Source organism: Rhinoderma darwinii, chromosome 6 (genome assembly GCF_050947455.1).
Source record: "Rhinoderma darwinii isolate aRhiDar2 chromosome 6, aRhiDar2.hap1, whole genome shotgun sequence".
In the NCBI taxonomy this organism is placed as follows: domain Eukaryota; kingdom Metazoa; phylum Chordata; class Amphibia; order Anura; family Rhinodermatidae; genus Rhinoderma; species Rhinoderma darwinii.
In genome coordinates, this window is record NC_134692.1 from 62,579,478 (window position 1) to 62,603,713 (window position 24,236).

Genomic DNA, 24,236 nt, shown 5'->3' on the forward strand with positions numbered 1-24,236 from the left:
TGGTGCCGGCTCTGCTTCTGAGCCCGCACCATCACTGCGACGTAACTGTACTGCGGTTTGCGGGAACACCTTCCCAGCAGCGCCGTATATATACGGCGGATGTCGGGAAGGGGTTAAAGAGGCTCTGTCACCAGTTTACAACGTCCCTATCTCCTACCTAATCTAATAGGTGCTTTGATGTAGATAACTACTGTTGATTTTTTGTTTTTTAAACAAATGTTTATTATTAAGTTATGCAAATGTTTCGATTTCTGTAAATTTTTTCTAAATGCCCACCTGGCCGTTTTTTTTCTATTCACCCAGTGGGCGTTCTATAGAAAAGTGTATGACGCAGATCAATCAGTGTCATACACCTCTTCATTCCAGCCCAGCTTGATTCACAGCACAGCGTGATCTCATGAGATCACGCTGTGACGTCACTTTTCCCCGCAGGTCCTTCACCGGAGCGACGGAAGACTGAACAGACATCGCCTCCAGCCGTGCCAGGACGTTTATCCAAATCTGCAGCAGCTGATAACATACAGCTGACACCCGGGGATGGTGGCACCAACTCAGCTTCTGAGCCGGTGTGCACCCTTTGTTGTATGGATACGGCAAATTGCGGGAAGCACTGGCTTTCCATGACGTATCCATACGACAAATGTCGGGAAGGAGTTAAAGAGGATCTGTTACCTCTCCTGACGTGTCTATTTTAGTAAAATTTTCTATTACCCATGAAATAACAATTCTGGAACATATATTCTGAGAACTTGTGTTGTTCCAATCCTCTGTTATTCCTCCTAGACATGTATATACATAAACAACTGTGTTACTATTTCTCTTGTCAAAAGGGGAGTTTCCCTACACAGTCTCACTGTCAGCACTGATTGGACAGTGTAAGGCCCCATGCACATGGCCTGCAATTGCGGGCACGGCCCATACAAAGTATGGGAGAACAGCCCGCAAAACAACATGTTCTATCTTTTGCGATACACTTCAACAGCCCGACAACCTTCCCGTAACTAAACGGAAAGGTGTCTGTGGACAATAGAAGTGAATGGATGCGTAATTGCGGGCCGTAATTACGGTCTGCAATTCCGAACAATTTTTACGGTCATGTGTAGGGACACCCCCCCCCCCCAACTGGTAACACCCAGTTGTCAAATAATTCATACATTTGTAGGAGAAATAGCAGAGGAATAGCAAGACGTAGAGTTCTAAGAAAATATGTTCCAGAATAGTTATGTCATGGGGAATACAATTATTTACAAAAAATTGACATGTCAAAAGAGGTTACAGGTCCTCCTTAATAGTCTTGACAGCTGGGAGGACCTTCAGGACTGGGAAACCTGCTGTAATAGTGACTCTAGTAATATCAGTAAGACATTACTAGTTTTACAGGATGCCGCCAGCAGCATAACTCTCTTGCACAGTGAAAGAGTGAAGAGGAATGTGGTGGATGGCTCTAAATTGGGGACCATTTTGTTGCTGGACACTAAGCATTGTTTATATGGGCAAAGTACAGCACTCTCTGACCCTTGTGTGGCTCTGTGTGGGTAAACAACGGTATTCTATGGACATTATTAGGCACTCTGTGGGAGTTGTTTCTGTGGGAAAGTATGGCGTTATCTCAGTATTATTTTGCTTTACGGGTACTCTTTGGCTTTATGTGGGTAGTCATTGAAATCTGGGTAAGGTATTGTAGGGGAAATGTGTAGGCCCACCAAATGGCTGCCGCTGGGCCCTCAGCGTGGATTGCGGTGGCTAACAGGCGGCCTTCCCACTCTTTTAGGGCTTACTCACAGCTAGTTATGAGGGGGTTGCACAAATGATGACAGTATTTTCCCCCAGGGCGCACTCTTGTGACAGACTCCAACCTGATGGCGTTTGGAATGCCCTTAGTGTTAGGTGCCATTAAAGACAAGAGGCTGTGGTGGCAGTTGAACAGGCTAGCTCGCGGCTCACTTTACTTAAATTTCCAAAATAGCGGTTACAACCTTCCACATGAAATGGAGGCACAATTCTTGTAATAAACTCAGTCCTTTCAAAAGCACCAGATGAAGGAGTGGGTGCCCCTCTCTCTCTGCTTCTCTTCTGATACTACCCTTGGCAATTCTAGGGCATAGCTGACCCTGTAGTAAGTGGGACGATACAATATCTGTCTAATTCTGCAATTCTCTGTAATGGCTCCTGGCCTGTGCGACTTCTGCCTCTAATGTTTAGTGAGGGTTAATATTATGAAGGATGAGGCTCACCAACATTTATGGTGGTGTTGTTCAATGGCTTCTTGTTACTCTCAGTTTCTCTTAGGCCTTATTCACACAAACGTGTTATACGTCCATGATACGCGCGTGATTTTCACGCGCGTCGCACGGACCTATGTAAGTGAATGGGGCCGTTCAGACTGTCAGTGAATTTCACGCAGCGTATGTGCGCTGTGTAAAACTCACGACATGTCCTACACTTGCCCGTGTTTCGCGCAGCACGCACCCATTGAAGTCAATGGGTGCGTGCAAATCGCGCTCGGCACACGGAAGCACTTCCGGGTGCCGCGCGTGATTCGCGCAACAGTAGTAAAAAGAATGAATGAAGACTTCCGGTTCCGGCGCTGACATTTGAGGACGGAGCTGCATGAGCTCCTGAAGCCCTGATCCCCTAACCCATCGCCGCCACACACCCGCAGGATATAATTTCCCCGGCACTTAGCAGAGGGCTTGGCGCCAGGAACCGGAGGGTTTATGGAGAGATATCTCCTCCGGAGCGGCAGCAGAGAGATCTCCTGCCCGGCCGAATACAGCACACGAAGTGAGGCGCAATCCAAGATGGCGGCGCCGCTGCAGCCATCACTATCACAGAGCCGGTCTCAGAGCCCAGTACTCCATAGGGAGATGATATCGCCGTCGGTAGTTACCGACTCACAGATCGATTACCGGAAGCTGGCAATACAGGTGGCTACCCAACTGGCCCCCGACATAAGAGACTCCCTAATAGCCACAGTTACAACAACGCTCCAAAAACTCCAAAACGAGGTGACATCTCATGGCAACCGATTAGATGAATTGGAACAGCGCGTTGGTCTCATGGAAGAGGACTCCGCAGGGGCTCATACCTGCATTAGTGGCCTAATGCGAGATAACACAAAACTCAGGGACCGCTTAGAAGATCTTGAAAATCGTTCCAGAAGAAATAATCTACGGATTGTAGGATTACCTGAGCATATTAGACCACAGCTTCTCCAGGGGATTTGCGAGACGGAGTTGCCAGAAGCGCTAGGCCTGACCAGATCCTGCAGAGTGGAAAGGGCGCATCGAGTGGGCCCTCCAGGTCCGAGCGCGAACGCCAAAGGAGAGTCGCAAACCAGACCACGCCAGGTGATCATGCGTTACTTGGATTACAATGATAAAGAGGAACTTTTGCGCACTTTCCGGAACCGTACCACCCCTCTGCATATAAGGGGTGCAAAAATCATCCTGTTTGCAGATTATTTGGCAGAAGTCACAAGGCGCCGGAGAGCATTTGGAGGTGTCTGCACCTCCCTTTACAAACACAAAATCAAATTTCAGCTACAATATCTGGCTACCCTGAGGATCACACAGACGGATGGCTCCACCAAGGTATTCCACACTCCTGAGAGGGCGGCATTGTACGTGGACAAGATCCCTGGAGCTCGGAGCCATAGAAAGTCTGGAGCGGAGACTGCGAGTCAAGGTACTGGAGGGGACGGGCCCCTTACATCAGTTTCTCCACCGAGGGACTGTACTTGGTCGGATATCGCCCGCACTTCCTCACCCAAGCAACAACGGGCAGAATCGTCCAAGACCCTACATCGACAACGATCAGAAAACCGGCTTGCAACCCTTTCGGACTGATAAGTATCTCATATGTGCTAAATGATTTGATTGTGCCTTATATACATATGGCTACTGGTTTTGGTTGGACGTTATTAGACAAAGTTCCTGCTCTACTAGACATAAGCATTTGTATCCATGATGTCTAGAAAGTCCAACTTATCTTGGAATATGCTGTTTCGGTCTGTCACGAATGGATGGCGGGAAGGGGAGGGGGGGAGGGGTCACAGATCAGAAAAAAGTGAAGTCATGTATGCCGATCTAAAGATTGTTTCACTGGGATTGCTTATGACATTCCTAGGATGTGCATTTTGTTGTTAAGGGTTATGTCAATTCTCTGGCGTTGTTATTGTAATGTTGGGAGCAAACTGGAGCAGACGCCGCCGAGCGGCTACCAAGGTAGAGGGGCACTCTTGCCTAGAAATAGATATATATGACCAGTCACTATTGAACCTTTTCGGAACACCCAATTTATGCAGTTGACCTCTTGGAATGTAAAGGGGCTCAGATCCCCTAATAAGAGAATGATGGTACTCCGCCACTTAAAAAAAACTCCATACAGATATCGCTCTTCTTCAGGAGTCACATTTGGAGGAGAGCGACTTCCACCGCATGAAAAAAATGTGGGTGGGCTCAGTATACGGCTCTTCAACTTGTGGCCGTAAAGCGGGGGTACTTATTTTAATCAATAGAAACCTGGTACATGAGGTAATTCATACTGATTCAGATAAGGAAGGACGGCTGCTCCATATTGCTCTAAGAACACCTTGCGGGGTCTTAAAGGAACAGTGGCACCACAATTTTTTTTTTAATATGTTAAAGATGTTAGTGCTTTATTAAAAACGTTTGGATTAATTTGTGTGTTTGTGTGTTACTTTTTCTTATTTTTACACTTTTTCTTCCCTATGGGGGCTGCCATTTTTTTTTCCATTTCTGTATGTGTCGATTAACGACACATACAGACATGGAATACGGCAGCTCCAGTCCCATAGGGACTGCGAACGGGGCCCGTTCCATCCACTTCAATGTACGCCGTCTGTGTGGGAACGGCACATGCGCCGCTCCCACACAGTCCAATTTGAAATGCGCGCCGTCCGGCGCCATTTTCCTGTGGACCGGAAGTCGCGGCCGGACAGTAAGATTACTACTTCCGGTCGCGGCTTCCGGACTTGTGCACTTGGACCAGCGGCAGCAGACGGAGCGGACGGGCCGGAGGGAGCCGCGGCGGCAGGAGCAGGTAAGAGATTTCTATGTATGTTCGTGTTTGTGTGTGTTTACTACTGTATGTAAACCTACTACACTGTGTGTTAGCTCAAAAAATGGCGACACACAGTGTAGGAGGTTAGACCGTTCAATCCCCTCGTTTATCCCGGCACTAGCCAGGATAAAGGAGGGGGGGATGCTGAGAGCTCACTAGAGTGAGGGCTTTTTACCCGATTTTGCAGCATAAACAATGTGGTTGCTTTACCACATGCAATGCTGCAATTTTGGGAATGGCTCCATCTAGTGACCAGCAATGGGAAATATTATAAATTAGAATCCAATTGAATCCAATTTATAATATTTCCTGACTCGTGAAAAAAAAATAAAAAATTAGAACAATGTTTAATCACCTATACACTAATTGTTTAACAAAAAAAAATAAATCATGTTTTGCTGGCAACACATTCCCTTTAAGCCTCTATAACATGTATGGACCTAACAGTGATAATGTCTCATTTTTCAACGGTCTGGAAAGGGCCCGTCTGTCAGATACTGTCCAGCACAAAATAGTGGGAGGCGATTTTAATTCAGTTTCTGACCACAGGGAGGATAGACGCTCACACAATCCACACAACACTGAATCCATTCCTACAAGGGCCCCCAGAAAACAGGACCGAGTGCTAGGACCTTTGATAGAAAGCACACACTTAATAGATCCTTGGAGTAGGGGTAACCCGGATGCCCGGGAATTTATGCATTACTCTCACGCTCAACAGTCCTGGTCCAGGATAGACTACCTTTTAATATCTCCAACATTACAACCGAGGTTGGGGTCCGCCGAGATAGGGGATCTAGTGATCTCAGATCACGCCCCGGTATGGGTAGCTTTTCAGGAAATCTATCCCAGAGGATCAGATTTCATATGGAGATTCCCGGCTCATTTAGCGTCTGACGACACTTTCGTGAGACAGCTACGGGGTTGGTGGTTAGAGTACACCTTGACGAATTCAGGACACAGGGATGACCCCTCATTGTTTTGGGATACGGCCAAGGCAGTGCTGAGGGGGAGGATAATGGCATACACCGTCAGTAAAAAACGGGAAATAACGCAAAAATTTAATACCTCTAGTGCTACACTGAAGGCAACTTATACAGCATACTTGGCACATTCTACATTAGAGGCTAGACAGGCCTGGATTCAGGCAAAACAATCCTTGCATAATCGTGATTTTGAAGCTACTTTACATAAGTATGGTAATAAGGCGGGCAAGCTCTTGGCCAATGTGGCTCGAGGAAAACGTCCAATGCAACACATAGCGAAATTGCGGGATCATAATGGGCGAGAAACATGCGATCCATCTCATATTAACACCATTCTGGCCAAATTCTATGAGGAGCTGTACTCTGATGCATCTTCCCCTCCGTTGACAGACACACTGTTAGACAAGGTCACCTTACCGGTCATTTCCGCGGAACAGTTACAACTCCTAAATGCCAGGGTCACAAGGGAGGAGGTAGATGGGGCAATTAGAAATCTAAAAAATAGTAAGGCACCTGGCCTAGATGGCTTGACTGGCAAATTTTTTAAAGCAATGCGGGAACAGATTACGGAGACTTTGGTCTCCTTGTTTAACAATGCCTTGGGAGAGGAGGGATTACCACCATCAGCAGACACGTCTTATGTGAAATTATTGCTAAAACCCGGAAAGGACCCCCTACTACCAGGGTCATACAGGCCCATATCGCTTATAAATGTAGACGCCAAGCTCCTTTCTAAAATCATCGCCGATAGGTTAGCGAATATAATGCCGTACCTCATAGCCCCAGAACAATTAAGCTTTATTAAAGGTAGGTCGGCGGTCACAAACATTAGGACGGTTCTTGCAGTGTTGGATAGGGTACAGCATAGCCCATTACCTAAGGAACATTCGGCTTTACTTTTACTAGACGCGGAGAAAGCTTTTGACAATGTCCGATGGAAATGGTTGGATGCGATCCTGGATAGGATGGAAATAACTGGGGCTTTCAGGATCTTATTACACCACATCTACAAGGACCCTAAGGCTAGAATTTCCACACCGGGCTTTCTATCTCAACCATTCCGTCTGTGTAAAGGTACAAGGCAGGGGTGTCCGCTGTCGCCTCTATTGTTCAATCTGGCTTTGGAGCCTCTGGCACGTTATTTGGCGTCATCCAATTTATATACGGGTATAAGGGTGGGGAACATGGAGGTCAATGAAACGTTGTTTGCAGATGACATCCTTTTATTTCTCTCAAGCCCCCTTACAGATGTTCCGCGTATTTTCCAGGCATTGAATGACTTTGGGAGCTATTCAGGGTACAAAGTTAACACGTTAAAATGTCAGTTATTAGATTTGGGAACACAGGACCCCGCATATAGGCGGTCCCTAGCCACCCTGAATGTTGAGATGGCAAAGCCAAACATTACTTATCTGGGTATTAAGGTGGATCGGGTACCCAACTCTCTATATGATTTAAATTATCCTCCTCTTATACATGATATCCAAGCGGATCTTTTGAGATGGCACAGCCTACCTCTATCATTCATGGGACGGTGTTGCTTGGTCAAAATGTCAGGGTTTGCGAAACTACTATATCCGCTCCAGACTATCCCTCTTCTGGTTAAGCACTCAGATATCAATACACTCAATTCATCCTTTACAAAATTCATCTGGGGGGGGAAAGAAACCGAGAATAGCACTCACGAAACTCATGATGCGGAAGGCTGAGGGAGGGGTCAATTTCCCCAAAATCCGGGGGTACAACCTGGCATGTTTGAGTAGATTGGAAACATAACACAAGGTTCCACTCCAACACTAGATTGGAGAGGCAGCTAGCAAAACCTTGGGATCTCATGGCTCTGGTACACACAACATTTGCTTGTCTTCCGAAGATCGTCAAGAAGTCATCTCTATTACGAGATACCATCATTGCCTGGAAAGTACTGCGCAAACATTATAACCTTTCTTACCGCATTTCAAAAAATATGCCCTTATGGCAGCACCCAGAGTTTGCAGCGGGAAGATCTAACAAACTAATGTCAAAATGGAGGGAGAAAGGGATAGCGACATTGGGGGATATGTTTCACGCACAGGATAAGAGGTGGTTAACCTTGCAGGAGCTCCAGACTAAATACGACTTTGTACGGCATCAGCACCTACAATATTTGCAAATAGTAAATCACTGCAAAACTAAACTTGCGGATATAGCGGATGAGGTCCCCCCCAACCTGTTTGACTCATGGTTTTCGGACAACCACAGACGCTCCATTTCCCAAATATATAGTACTCTCAGACCATTACTACTGAAGATGCCCCTGGAACAGGCCTTTGGGAGATGGGAAAAACTGTTTAACTTGCCAGGCATTGAAAAGCATATTGAAAAGGGGCTGGTGGACTTTAGGGCGCATGTACATAACGAAAATTGGAGGGAAACTCAATTGAAGATTATACATCAAGCAATATATGCATTTACTCTGGCCCCGTCCACCTCACAACCAGATAGGAAAACATCCTGCCCTAGATGCAATATCCCAAAGACGTACATGTATCATGGCCTTTGGGCATGCGCACATATTCAGCCATTCTGGAGGGAGATAACATCCTTATTGCAGCAGGTGGGCAGGTTCAATGGGACTGTAGGGCCAATGGAGGTCTTATTTCATGTACGACATGATGGAGAATTGGAAGAGGCGGAAGTGGCACATCTATCCCCCATGGCTCATGCCACACTGATAGTGGCAAAGAGATGCATACTCCAGAACTGGCTGGTAGCAGAGATACCAACCCAGAATATGGTTGTCCAGGGGTTGCGGAAATTGTTCTATCTAGATTGCATTAGCATACTACAGAATAAAGACACGCAGAGTAAAAAATTCTTTGAGAAATGGAAGCTTTTCCTCACAAATCATTTCACTAGTTCAGAACGAAGGGACATCATAGGCCCATTCACAGGATCGCCTTGGTACTTGATCGAGGATCTCAAGGGCACTTTAGGGACACTGAAAATATCACGAGAATAAAGCTTATATCTCCTCCTATTCGATTTTTTTCCTTCTTTTCATCGCCTAGCTGCCTGAGCGGGTGAACTGTTCCACGAAGCTCCAGTTGTTTTGTTTTGTTAGTTAGGTAGTTACGTGAGTTTATGTGACTATGTTTACAGGGCTACCCGACAAGTGAGATAAAAGGATGGATAGGACAGAGGAGATGACGGAGAGTTGGTTGCCTCCTGGAAATACCATTCACGATTGAACCTACTCTGTTAGGATGCATTTATTATCTCCTGTTCTTTTGTATATCTTCTGTAATATTTTATTAAGGCAATGCATTATTGTATGATCTGTATTTTCGAAAAATCCAATAAAAATATGTTATAAAAAAAAAAAAGAATGAATGAAAACAGAAAAGTACCTCGTGCTTTTCTGTTTGTAAACATAAAAACAGAGTGTCATGATGCCGGCTGCGCGAAAATCACGTAGCCACGCATCATATGCTGATGCCACACGGACCTTTTGCACGCAAAACGCAGCTTTTTTGCGCGCGCAAAACGGACACGTTTGTGTGAATAAGGCCTTATAGAAATTCCTTCTCTCAAGGCTGTTCTCTTTCTGCAAGCTTCTCTATAGCCTGATATTATAGGCATCTCTGTCTCTGGATCCTAGATGGATGGACCCAGGAACAACTTCCCCTTGCGGTTAACTGATTTTTTTTACACTTTTTTGACGTGGAAACCGTGTCGGAAAACACGCCAAAAAAGTCAGAAGATGCCTCCTATTGATTTCAATGGGAGGCGGAGGCGTTAACGCTTACGGGAAAAAGAAGCGACATGCCCTATCTTCGGGCGTTTACGCCTCTGACCTCCCATTGACATCAATGAGAGGCAGAGAAAGCATATTTCGTGGCGTTTTTGCCCATGGCTCTCAGTGGGTGCTAGCGAAAAACGCAGCGAAAACCGTGGCAAACGGCGTGCAGGCCGAACAAAATCTGCCTGCAAAAAACTCAGTGTGAACTCAGCCTAACTCGCACTGTCTGACTGACTAGTGTAAATAACTATCTGGGCCAGGGCCCACTTTATATAAGCTAAGCCACTCCTACCTTCTGGAAGCATCTAGGAAAAGCCACTCCTGCATAGGCTGCCAAACAGTGCATTGCAAGTTTGCATTTATTTTTTAAAGTGACAGTACCTAAAAGTGCAAAATGTCCTAAAACATTATAAAACATCATTATCTCCCAAGTACTGTCTTGTGGGACACAAATTAAAGAGAACCTTTCACCTCCCAATACATGTGCAGCTGAGTGCAGCATGTAATGGGGAGGGCTGCACAAACCCTGGGGCACTTTAAAAAACAATTCTACCCACCTCCATGATTTAGATATCGGTGCCGTTATATTTTGCGCCCGATATTTAAATAACCCCCTGAACTGTTATCGGGCCGTGTACTGGCAAGGAGGCGTGTTACTATGGCTGTGACACTGTCCAATCAGATATGGACAGTGTTATAGCAAGAGCGAGGATAGAGGAGAGAGTGTACGCGAGCGCGCACGCTCTCACTCTTTAGCTTTCATGCGAGCTCTCATCTCTTGCGAGAGATCAGTCTTGTACATTGTCTACCGAGCTTGCAAGGGGGCGTGTCACTGCTACGGACAGTGGAAGCGATCCCCAGCTCTTACGCTGTCCGTAGCAGAGACACGTCCCCTTGCGTGTTCGGCAGACAAAGTACAAGACTGATCTCTCACAGGAGCTGAAGAGATGAGAGCGTGCATGCAGCCCTCCCCATTCCATGCTGCACATGTATGGGGAGGTGAAAGGTTCTCTTTAATAAGGCTGATGTAAGACATAGTTGTGACTAAACAAATTTGATAAGAAACATTGTAGGTCTCGCACTCCCTGGTCAGCTATTCTAGATATGCAGTTCCCACTTGCAGGGTGCACAAAACGGACCCCACAACAATCAGCTGCTCCGGCTGCCTCCGGGCACCGGACGTCCATGCCGGAAGCAGATGGCTCCCGTCACATTATAGCGGCCGAGCTGCAGTACTGCTCATATTCAAGTGAATAGGAGCAGAGCTGCAGTTCTGCACGGCCGCTATGCAATGTACGGAGCCAACTGCTTCCGGCTCTGTACATTCCATACTGTGCAATGACATCCGGTGCCCGCAGGCGGCCGAAGCAGTTGATTGGTGCGGGTCTGGGTGTCGGACCCCCACCTATCTTAAAGAGGCTCTGTCACCAGATTCTCAAATCCCTATCTCCTATTGCATGTGATCGGCGCTGCAATGTAGATAACAGTAAAGTTTTGTTTTGTTTTGTTTTTTAAAACGATCATTTTTGGCCAAGTTATGGGCAATATTATATTTATGCAAATGAGCCTTTTTAATGGATAACTGGGCGTATTTTCTCTTATTTCCAACTGGGCGTGTATTGTGTTTGTAACATCTGGGCGTGTTTACTTGTTTTACTAGCTGGGCGTTGTGAATAGAAGTGTTTGTCAGCATCATATGTCAGCATCAGACACTTCTATTCACAACGCCCAGCTATTAACCCCTTAAAGGAACAGTGTCACGAAAATTATTTTTTTTACATCAGTTTGATTTTAGTGTTTTATTAAAAACTTTTATATTTATTTGTGTGTTTGTGTTTTCAATTTTTTTATTTTTGAACTTTTTCTTCCCTATGTGGGCTGCCATTTTTTTTTCCATTTCTGTATGTGTCGATTAACGACACATACAGACATGGAATACGGCACATACAGTCCCATAGTGAATGCGAACGGGGCCCGTTCCATCCACTATGCTGTACGCCGTCTGTGTGGGAAGGCGCATGCGCCGCTCCCACACAGTCAAAGTTGAACTGTGCGACGTCCGGCGCCATTTTCCTGTGGACCGGAAGTCGCGGCCGGACAGTAAGATTACTACTTCCGGTCGCGGCTTCTGGACTTGGAGCGGCGGCAGCTGGAGCAGGTAAGTTATTTCTGTGTATGTGAGGGTATGTGCACACACACTAATTACGTCCGTAATTGACGGACGTATTTCGGCCGCAAGTCCCGGATCGAACACAGTGCAGGGAGCCGGGCTCCTAGCATCATACTTATGTACGATGCTAGGAGTCCCTGCCTCGCTGCAGGACAACTGTCCCGTACTGTAATCATGTTTTCAGTACGAGACAGTTGTCTTGCAGCGAGGCAGGGACTCCTAGCATCGTACATAACTATGATGCTAGGAGCCCGGCTCCCTGCACTGTGTTCGGTCCGGGACTTGCGGCCGAAATACGTCCGTCAATTACGGACGTAATTAGTGTGTGTGCACATAGCCTAAGTGTTTTACTGTGTGTTTACTAGTGTATGTAAACCTACTACACTGTGTGTTAGCTCAAAAAATGGCGACACACGGTGTAGGAGGTTTGACCGTTCAATCCCCTCGTTTCTCCTGGCACTAGCCAGGATAAATGGGGGTGGTGGGGGGGGGGGGATTCTGAGAGCTCACTAGAGCGAGTGAGTTTTCTCAAATTTTGCAGCATAAAGCAATGTGGTTGCTTTACCACATGCAATGCTGCAATTTTGGGAATTGCTCCATCTAGTGACCAGCACTGGGAAATATTATAAATTAGAATCTAATTTATAATATTTCCTGACTCGTGAAAAAAATAAAAAAAAATTAGAAGAATGTTTAATCACCTATACACTAATTGTTTAACTAAAAAAAATATAAATTTTTTCTAGCGTCACATTCCCTTTAAAGAGGCTCTGTCACCAGATTTTGCAACCCCTATCTGCTATTGCAGCAGATAGGCGCTGCAATGTAGATTACAGTAACGTTTTTATTTTTAAAAAACGAGCATTTTTGGCCAAGTTATGACCATTTTTGTAGTTATGCAAATGAGGCTTGCAAAAGTCCAAGTGGGTGTGTTTAAAAGTAAAAGTCCAAGTGGGCGTGTATTATGTGCGTACATCGGGGCGTTTTTACTACTTTTACTAGCTGGGCGTTCTGAAGAGAAGTATCATCCACTTCTCTTCAGAACGCCCAGCTTCTGCCAGATCACGCTGTGACGTCACTCACAGGTCCTGCATCGTGTCAGACGAGCGAGGACACATCGGCACCAGAGGCTACAGTTGATTCTGCAGCAGCATCAGCGTTTGCAGGTAAGTAGCTACATCGACTTACCTGCTAACGCCGATGGTGCTGCAGAATCAACTGAAGCCTCTGGTGCCGATGTGTCCTCGCTCGTCTGACACGATGCAGGACCTGTGAGTGACGTCACAGCGTGATCTGGCAGAAGCTGGGCGTTCTGAAGAGAAGTGGATGATACTTCTCATCAGAACGCCCAGCTAGTAAAAGTAGTAAAAACGCCCCGATGTACGCACATAATACACGCCCACTTGGACTTTTACTTTTAAACACACCCACTTGGACTTTTGCAAGCCTCATTTGCAGAACTACAAAAATGGTCATAACTTGGCCAAAAATGCTCGTTTTTAAAAAATAAAAACGTTACTGTAATCTACATTGCAGCGCCTATCTGCTGCAATAGCAGATAGGGGTTGCAAAATCTGGTGACAGAGCCTCTTTAAGGACACGGCCAATTTTGGCCTTGAGGACAGAACAATTTTTTTTACATTTCCCTCTTTGCATCCCGACGCTCATAACGCTTTTATTTTTTGTACAACGTAGTTGTATGAGACTTTGTTTTTTGCGGGACGAGTTGTACTTTATGTAGGTACCATTTTTTGGTACAAATACATTATCGTTTAAGTTCTATACATTTTTAATTCGATTAAAATGCAGAAAAAAAGCAGTTCCGCAGCAGTTTTAATATTTTATTTTTTACACCACACACCGATCATCATAAATAATGTTATACATTTGTTGTACAGGTTGTTACGGTCGGGGCGATACCAAATATGTCTATATTATTTCATGTTTTGGGACTTATATTTTAAAAAGTTTATTATAAAAAATGTGTGTTTCTCTGTATTTTATTTACTTTTTATTTATTTATTTACCATTATTTTTTTTTACATTCATTTAACTTTTTTTTTTAATCCCATAAAGGGATTTATCATTTTGAAACTGTAATGTACTGGCATAGATCTATATGCCAGTACATTAGTCTGTGTACTGATTGTAGACAGGCAGTTGTTAGGGCATACCTCAGTATGCCCTAACAACAGGAAATATGTTCAGACAGCCCTGGGGTCCTTCACTGGACCCTGGGCTGTCTGGCCATACGAGTTGTGGGCTTTGATCGCGTCACAGTTATTTTCTGTGACGCGATCAATGTGCAGTCCCCCCTCTTTGAACGCCGCGATCAGCTGTCATCGCGGCGTTCAAAGGGTTAACAGCGGAGAGAAGATGTTTCTCATCTCTCCGCTGTCAGAGCGGGGCCGTGGCTGTGTATTACAGCCGTTGCCCCGCTCTCGATCGCACACACAGACACGCGCAGGGACGGCTGTCACACAGGACGAGTATGCTCGTCCTAATGCGCGAAGTGCTCGCCGCTCAGGACGAGCATACTCGTCCTGTGTCGGCAACCAGTTAAAACATGTAAACACGCCCAGATGTTACAAACACAATACACGCCCAGTTGTCCATTAGAAAGGCTAATTTGCATAAATATAAAATTGCTCATAACTTGGCCAAAAATTATCGTTTTTCAAAAAACAAACAAACACGTTACTGTTATCTACATTGCAGCGCCGATCACATGCAATAGGAGATAGGGATTTCAGAATCTGGTGACAGAGCCTCTTTATACCGATGACCTATCCGGTAGACAGGCCATCAGTTGTCCGGTAGTGAACAACCCTTTGTAATGTAACTCCTGTACACTACAGTATGACACTGGGTAATGTAGCATGCACTAACATGGCAATGAATGAATGGCACTGAGTTTCTGGGCAATAAAGGGCACTGTATGTACGTTTTGTGACCTGTATGCAGTAAATAGATGCTGTATTGCATGGCTCTCGCTGGACAATGTGGACATTATTTATACAACACTATTACGAGACTGTATGGCACTATGGTGTGATAAATATGGGAAATACTCGGGGTCTGAACAATGATGGGCACCACACATAGTAGTCTCTCTTTTATCTGCTTTTGGTCAATATATTGCCCTCCCCCCCCCAAAAGTCGAGGTGCATCAATATAAAAGCATTTTAAATCTGTTGTTTGCATTCTGGAGCTTATTTACTAACTCTAGTGCTGTTGCCCTAGCGACCAAATAACAGCTGCTTTGTTTCTAGTGCAAGCTATAGTCAAAACGTCGCTGAGGCACCCGATCACGTTTAGGGTATGTTCACACGGCCTATTTACGGACGTAATTCGGGCGTTTTTGCCCCGAATTACGTCTGAAAATAGCGCCTCAATAGCGCTGACAAACATCTGCCCATTGAAAGCAATGGGCAGACGTTTGTCTGTTCACACGAGGCGTATATTTACGCGCCGCTGTCAAATGACGGCGCGTAAATAGACGCCCGCGTCAAAGAAGTGACCTGTCACTTCTTTGGCCGTAATTGGAGCCGCTATTCATTGACTCCAATGAATAGCAGCGCTAATTACGGCCGTAATTGACGCGGCGTTCAAGCGCCTGCACATGCCGGTACGGCTGAAATTACGGGGATGTTTTCAGGCTGAAACATCCCCGTAATTTCAGCCGTTACGGACCCCCGCCGTGTGAACATACCCTTAGGGTATGTGCACACACACTAATTACGTCCGTAATGGACGGACGTATTTCGGCCGCAAGTACCGGACCGGACTCAGTGCAGGGAGCCGGGCTCCTAGCATCATACCGTAGTTATGTACGATGCTAGGAGTCCCTGCCTCGCTGCAGGACAACTGTCACGTACTGAAAACATGATTACAGTACGGGACAGTTGTCCTGCAGCGAGGCAGGGACTCCTAGCATCGTACATAACTATGATGCTAGGAGCCCGGCTCCCTGCACTGTGTTCAGTCCGGGACTTGCGGCCGAAATACGTCCGTCAATTACGGACGTAATTAGTGTGTGTGCACATACCCTTACTCGCCACGTGTGATGCAGCTTCATTCATACCATCACAACACCCACGTTCACCCAGAAGATCGGCAAAACGTTATTCAGCATAATTACCGGGTTGCACTATTGCTCGCTCAGGAGGTAGTAAGTCCTAGTTCTCGCTCATTCAAATTATGCACTACACAATCAAACAGCAAAAATGTCAGGAAAACGTGCGTTCCAACCCTCATTCTGAAGAAGCACGCTGATTGGCGCGCTGCACAGGCTCGGCAGAGAAGTACCTACATGTGACGGTGGCTGAAGCTTGTGCAGTACTTACAGCAACACACCCGCCTCAGCCAAAAACTGATATGTGATTGGCTGTGATCAAAACCAAATCTCGCCTGGTGTCTCCGCCCACCATAGTGCCCATTGGTGGACTTTGGAGATAGCGGAAAGGAGCTGCGAGAGGAAAGCCTGACGTCGGCGAAGGGGGTGTGCGTAGCGTCACGGATTCACTCCCGCCCTCAGCTCCCGTGGGACCGGCTGGGAGAAGAGGATGCGGCGTCCAGCCCGGCCGTCCTAGCAGCATTCACACCCGCGTCCCTCATTCCTGTAGCTCCGTGCCTAACTCTCCATGTCGGTGTTGTGACTGCCCGTGACGGATAGGAGGAGGCCTCCGAGCAGGAGTAGGAGAGTCTGGCCGTTTGAGGTTTTCCTCACCGCCGCCTCACAGGGAAGCCAGTATGGGCAATACGGTGACTTGTTGTGTGTCCCCGGACGCCAGCCCCAAGCCAGGCCGTGCCCGCGGAGTGTTGGAACGGGCAGATCCATACCAGGTAGACGTGGAACTGGGAGAAGCCGAGCCCGGGCCTCACTTACAGCACATCAGTGACCGAGAGTTGCCGGATGGTAAGGCAGATGCACATGTCAGGATCTGTCATAGAGAAGCCTTGCTGGTGGGCTGGGTGTTGACTTGTCTCATTTGTGGCATTAGTAAGTGGCATGTCCTGTACTATGTCATTGGGCAACAGCAGTCTCCAAATGCCATGAACCCACCTCTCCAGCTGTGCCCTCCTCTATGCCAGTACTGGTTGTACAAGGGTGACCTTCTGTCTGTGGGTGGGTCATGCATGTTTCTTTATAGATGGTAATGCCACTCTCTGGTTGTAGAAATGGGCGCATGGGTCAGTTTTGCGGTCATTGTATTGCTAGGGATCTGCGGCAGAAGGATACATTACTGACGAAAGTATTGGGACACCTCTCAATAATTTAGTTCAGGTGTTTTATTCCGTCCCATTGCCTCAGGTGTATAAAATCCAGCACCTCGCCGTGCAGTCTGTCATTACTAAGATGTCTGGAAGAACGGGTCACTCTAGGGAGCTCACTGAATGCCAGCGTGGTGCTGTAATAGGATGTCACTGTTGCAACAAGTCAGTCCATAAAATGTCTTCCCTCCTAGATATTCCACGATCAAATGTGAGTGTTATTATTGTAAAGTGGAAGCAATTTGGAACCACAGAAGCTCAGCCACTAGATGGCAGGCCACGTGAAGTTAGAGCGGGGTCGCCGAGTGCTGAGGCGCATAGTGCATAAGTCGCCAACGACCTGTGGACTCAACTGCAGCGTTCCAAACCTCTGGCAATAACATCCAAACAAAAACATCCGCAGCTGCATGCGAGCCTTACATCCCCAAGCACGATGCCAAGCGTCGGATGTAGTGGTGTAAAGCACGCCGACTCTGGAGCAGTGGAAACGGGTTCTGTGGTGTGACAAATCGCCCTTCTCTATCTGGTGGTCTGATGGATGAGTCTGGGTTTGGCAAATGCCAGGAGAACGTTACCTGACTGCATTGTGCCAGCTGTAAAGTTTGGTGGAAGAGAGAATTCTATGGGGTTATTGGGAAGATCATACTTTGGGGTTGTCTTTCAGGGGTTGGCCTTGGCCACTTTGTTGCAGTGCAGAGAAATATTAATGCTTCAGCGTACCAAGACATTTTGGACAATTGTAGCTTCCAATTTGGTGGGAACAGTTTGGGGGAAGGATCTTTTCTGTTCCGGCGTGACAATCCGAATGCACAAAACAAGGTCCATAAAGACATGGTTGGGTGAGTATGTTGTGGAAGAACTTGACTGGCCAACACAGAGCCTGGATCAAAACCCTATTGAACACCTTTGGGATGAACTAGAATGGAGATTGCAAGCCAGGCCCTCTCATCCAACATCAGTGTCTGACCTCCCAAATGCTATTCTAGATGAATGGGCAAAAATTCCCACAGACCCACTCTTCTGGGAAGGCTTTCTACAAGATTTTGGAGTGTAGGCTGGTCCAGCTATACAAGGAGGACCAACTCCATATTAATGCCTATGGATTTAGAATGGGATGTCCTAAAAGCTCCTGTAGCTGTCAAGACTTTTGTCCATATAGTGTAGGTGGGAGGGACCCACGCCTATCGGACATTTAATCCATACCCTGTGGATATGTCAGAGATGGGAATACCTGTTTTTAAGGCTGTCATCTGTGTATGACTTCTTCATGAGACTTCGTGACCAACAAGAAGCAGATGAACAAAAGGGGGCCTTTCTTTTTGCTATATTTGCTATATACTCATTTAGTGCCGTTCCTGTATCCTGAAAGTTTTTAAATTGTACCTACAGTAACTATTTAGGTGTGTTTTCAGAATAAGCAGTGTGTGTACGTGAAGAACCTTTTTTATTTTTCCATCAATGTTAAAGAGGCTCTGTCACCAGATTTTGCAACCCCTATCTGCTATTGCAGCAGATAGGCGCTGCAATGTAGATTATAGTAACGTTTTTATTTTTAAAAAACGAGCATTTTTGGCCAAGTTATGACCATTTTTGTAATTATGCAAATGAGGCATGCAAAAGTCCAAGTGGGTGTGTTTAAAAGTAAAAGTCCAAGTGGGCGTGTATTATGTGCGTACATCGGGGCGTTTTTAATACTTTTACTAGCTGGGCGCTGTGAAGAGAAGTAACATCCTCTTCTCTTCAGAACGCCCAGCTTCTGACAGTGCAGATCTGTGACGTCACTCACAGGTCCTGCATCGTGACGGCCACATCGGCAGCAGAGGCTACAGTTGATTCTGCAGCAGCATCAGCGTTTGCAGGTAACATCGACTTACCTGCAAACGCTGTTGCTGCTGCAGAATCAACTGTAGCCTCTGGTGCCGATGTGGCCGTCACGATGCAGGACCTGTGAGTGACGTCACAGATCTGCACTGTCACAAGCTGGGCGTTCTGAAGAGAAGTGGATGATACTTCTCGTCAGAGCGCCCAGCTAGTAAAAGTATTAAAAACGCCCCGATGTACGCACATAATACACGCCCACTTGGACTTTTACTTTTAAACACACCCACTTGGACTTTTGCAAGCCTCATTTGCATAACTACAAAAATGGTCATAACTTGGCCAAAAATGCTCGTTTTTTTTAAAATAAAAACGTTACTGTAATCTACATTGCAGCGCCTATCTGCTGCAATAGCAGATAGGGGTTGCAAAATCTGGTGACAGAGCCTCTTTAACTACTCTGCGTGTTGATACAGCGATACAAAATTGATATCGTTTTTTTTTTATATATTTTTTTTTTTACTACTTTTACAAGGAACAAACTGATTGTTAAAAATACAATTTGAGTTTTGTTACCATATTCTGAGAGCCATAGCTTTTTTTTAATTTTCCGTTAATTGAGCGATATGAGGGCTTATTTATTTGTTTTGCAGGGAGAGCTGTACTTTGCATTGGTACAGTTTTGGGGTACATGAGACGGCGCATGATCATGAAGGCAGTATAAAGTGACAGACAAGCTGATTTCAGTGGTCTGTCACTTATTCGGTGATGCACTGCAGGTTCTGAGGATAAAATAGTTATACTTGTGGCGTGTGGCCAGTTCTGAAAGCTTAAAGGGGTTGTCCGAGATTTAATGACTTTGTGTTAATGCTTGTAATATATAAATACATTTGTACTATACTTACATTTTCCACAGTGGCCCCGTTTCCAGATCCTGCCATGGGGTACTTGACGGGTGACGTCACTCTACTCTGGCCACTTTGTTGATCTTGAATTCATTTCCGGGTATGCGACACGTCACTTGTGACGTGGTATTTATCGGCTTGTTCTGTTGTAACGCTCATGCGCGGCCCCTGCTGTTGTCTCGAACAGCAGGGACCGCGAGAACAGCAGTGACAGCGCATGCGCGTTACAGGCTGTGAAGCAGCCCATACACGGCATGTCACAAGTGACGTGTCGTATACCGGGCAAAGAATTCAAGATCAACAAAGCGGCAGAGCCAGTGCAGAGAGTGACGTCACCTGTCAAGTATTTTTTCCAAATTCTTTGCCTCAAGCCAAAATCTGCACCGAAAGTGCATTCGTTTTTACAGTGATTTGCCACCGTTTCCGTGTTGGCTGTGAAACTTGACAAATTGCGGTGGAAGCAAATGCGTTTTTGCAGTGTGGTATTTGGCCATGCGGCATAACCGCACAATGTAAATACACCATAATAGGAAGAAATGTGGTAATCCGCAGGTGGGGGCAGCGTGAATCTAACATCATAAAACCACATTAGGCTGGGTTCAGAGTTTTTTTGCAGGAGGAAAATCTTCCTCAAAATTCTGTTTGGACTTTTGAGGCAGATTTTGCTCTGCCTGCACGCCGATTATCGCAGCATTTTTCGCCCGCAGCCATTGAGCTTATTATTTTTTTAACTTCTGATTTCACATGTAATGTTTCCGATAGTCCTTATGCACATATTCTGGATTCGTTTCACATGGATCCCAAAAATGGCTGCAGACAACATACATGGGAGCATGCCGCATGAAATGCCATATTTCAGACGGTACCCTTCTAGAAGCACTGTCCAGCGATTTGGGTGGGGTGTGTAGTGCCATATACCATGTCTGGTACGTAACAATACTGACCGCATTTTGGAGCTTAATATAGTTCCATATTGCGGCCCTAAATTCTCTTGATTGGTGCATGAGGCCTTACCTAGTGTGCAAGACTTTGATACCCTTGATAGTCTAGGTGAAATCTGGCACCAAAATAGGGGTTTCCTTTTTACTGGCGGGGATCCCCTAGTTTGCTGTTTTTCTCAAAGGTGGAATCGAGTTCCCTGGTTTATACTGGCATTTTTAGTTTTGTTGGTCTTCTCCACATCACAAATCCAAGGAACCGGAAAGGATATCTCTATATGTTGTTTTATAATTTTTTTCAATTGTCAAGTTTTCCTTGAATACTATATGGGCTTGTCCACACATAGCGGAATTGCTGCATATTTTCTGTCTGCAATTGTGGTCGGATAATATGCGGCAGAATACAGTAGCAGCAAAGTGTCAGATTCAACAAATCTCATCCACGCTGCGTACAAATTCTGTCCAGAATTTGTCATATATTTCGTACAGCAGCGTGTCCGTTCCTGCTGCAGAAAGTGGACTGTATTGCTGCGTTTTTCAGAGGAGATGTCACCATCTCCCAACATTGAGAAAAACACAGCAAAATCCGCACCATTTTCTGCAGTAAAAAAACACAGGAAATGGTGCGTTTTTTCCGCAGCAGAATGTCCGCTACTTTCAGCGGAGTTGCTGTGGAAGTTTTCTACAGCAATTTTGTTAGGTGTTGATGAGCCCCAAGAAGACTTGTTAACTGGTATATTGTCGTTTGAAGGCCGTGTAGGAAAGATCCGTTTATAGTATGGCTGTTTGGCACGCAGATTCCCATCACACCATTTGGGGTACAACCCTAGCCTCGGTAGTACCAGATCTCCCAACTGAATACAGTTTTACCAGTCGTCGCACTTCCACTAACGTATCACACGCCTCTAGATAACTGCACACTGTTCGTGCAACTCTGAATTTTAGTGCCATGTTATATTGTCTTATTTATTTGGTACATCTCCTATCTGTAAATACTTTATCGTTTGTAGGGCTTCATGTGGATCTTGATTAGAAAGGATAATCCAGAAATTATTTTTTGAACATTTCATGACCTTGTGGTATTTTTAATGACCCAACATCATTTATTAATTTTTGATAGTTTTTGTTGTATGGCTAATTTTGTCTTCGTTAATGTACCACTACTAGTAAGAACGATATTGTTCTATTTTGTAGACTTGGTCAAGCATTACTGTGCTTTGTAGGTGAGACTGGGCATGAAGTGTCGGGATCACATTCAGACTCATTAGAGGACAAGATTATAATAGAGGTAATCTGATCAGACTCTTGTGACTCGTGTTGCCCGGTGCACTGCTGAATTATCAATTGCCATCGCCGCATTCATTTAGCCGTCCAATAGAACAAGTGGAGCTGTTTATTGCCGCAGTATGCTAAGCTTTTTGCTGTCCTGGATGTCCAGGCACACCCTTTGTTCTATTTTCCCAGCGTTGAACAGGAAGGTAGCCCTGAGAATAAAGAATGTGCTACTTCCCCTGCTATTCATTTTCTGAGACAGCTGCTGGGTGAGGTCAGAAAACCTTGGGTTCACCATCAATAATGGACTTTCTAGCTGAAGTTGGATGTGTGATGACTTGTGACTGTAATAGTTTGAGGGTTTGATTGCTATTGAAGAAACTGCACAAGTACAGAGAAATAATGAGGAAGTTCATAAAACCCAGCGCCACCGAGTGTTTATCTGCCCGGTAGCACGTTTTTTATTGGCCGCAGTTATTTTACAGATCCTACTGATATCTGAAGCCAGTTTCACGAAGTACAGTAAAAAGTGTAGCACCGTGTTAGCCAGAAACAAGATGCAATGTCAAATACTTTTGTGTCAAAGACAAAAGTATAGTAGGTATGATACTTTTATATTTACCATAAGAGTTCTATATGCGGCTTTCAGAGGACCCTTCGTCAGGCAGTTTACAAATGAATTACTGAGGAAAAAAAACTGAATAGTGACATATTCTTCCTAAACAGATGTAACAAGGAGAATCTTATCCCCAAAGGCCTCATGATCAAGAATCCAACTGAATATACTACAACACTCACTTTTCACAGAAACTTTGCTACAGATCATCCGAAAGACTGAGGAATCACTTTATTGGATTTTTTTTTATTTTTTTTTACAACAAGAGAACCATCCAAAGTAAGATTAATTCCCTAAATGATACAATACAATGACATGGATCAAGTCTAACCAAGAAAGTATTAAAGGAATTCTACAATAAGTTACAAAATCAACTTATCGTCTGCAAACAAAAGAAACTCCACTGAATAAGGCCTTATTTACACGAACGTGTTAAATGTCCGTGGGGCGGCCGTTAAGACAGCGACTGTCCCACGGACCTATGTAATTCAATGTGGCCGTTCACACAGCCGTTGTTTCAACGGTCCGTGGGAAAATAGGACATGTCTGTTCTTTTCACGCATCCTGCATCCCTCCATAGACTCTCAACTATGGTGGATGCTTGACATCGCATCCCGCAGCGCTGAGCACAGATGCACCTCGGACGTGAAAAATGGCAGTTTTTCATGTCCGCGATGCGCAGCGCTCGTGTGAATCAGGCCTTAGGAAGAGAGCGGGTCTCAAAATACAAGAAGGAAAGCAAAATCCACATAACCATTTGGATATACCATCCTCTGTTGTAAACCTCTCTCAGTATGAACCAAGCAAAATGGAAATGAATGTTCGATCTAAAGGACTTACATTTTGTCCCACTAAACCACTTGTCAGAGCCCAGTTTTGCAGTGACGTGGAGGAATACTTCCGCAGATTACATCACAAGCTGGGATGGGAAAAGAAAAATCAAGAAAGGCGAAGATGACAAACTGGACCCCACAACATGGATACAATCAACCTCTGGATTACTACATTGACTGCTTCAGAAAAAAAGTGAAATCTGAGATCTTGGACCAACAGTACAAAGTAACACACAATCTCAGCATGGAGGAAAGGAATGCAACAAAATCACTAAAATCCAACAAAGACCTCATTAAAGCAGCTGAAAAAGGAGGGGCTGTAGTAATTCTGAATACATCTGACAACATCCAGGAGGCACATAGACAACTCTCAGACAAAAAATACTAAACCCTGCTTAAAGAGGCTCTGTCACCACATTATAAGTGGCCTATATTGTACATGATGTGATCGGCGCTGTAATGTAGATCAAAGCAGTGTTTTTTTTATTTAGAAAAATCATTTTTGACGGAGTTATGACCTATATTAGCTTTATGCTAATGACTTTCTCAATGGACAAC

At 45.3% G+C, this 24,236-nt stretch overlaps 2 protein-coding genes across 4 annotated transcripts in view; one reads left to right on the forward strand and one right to left on the reverse strand.

The window, feature by feature from the left end:
* Positions 1–16,336, reverse strand: part of METTL21A (methyltransferase 21A, HSPA lysine) — an 85,392-nt gene extending 69,056 nt beyond the window's left edge. For 2 of the 3 annotated variants that reach the window (XM_075829883.1, XM_075829882.1), the window contains exon 1: positions 16,164–16,336. The gene's annotated coding sequence lies outside the window, so the exon portion shown is untranslated. The remainder of the gene's footprint in view (positions 1–16,163) is intronic. The other variant, XM_075829881.1, reaches the window with a different exon arrangement.
* Positions 16,337–16,375: 39 nt separating this feature from the next.
* The window catches only part of CCNYL1 (cyclin Y like 1), a 78,870-nt gene continuing 71,009 nt past the window's right edge, over positions 16,376–24,236 (forward strand). The window contains exon 1 of the mRNA XM_075829880.1: positions 16,376–16,940. Coding sequence (XP_075685995.1) covers positions 16,775–16,940 — 166 coding nt within the window. The 5' untranslated portion in view covers positions 16,376–16,774. The remainder of the gene's footprint in view (positions 16,941–24,236) is intronic.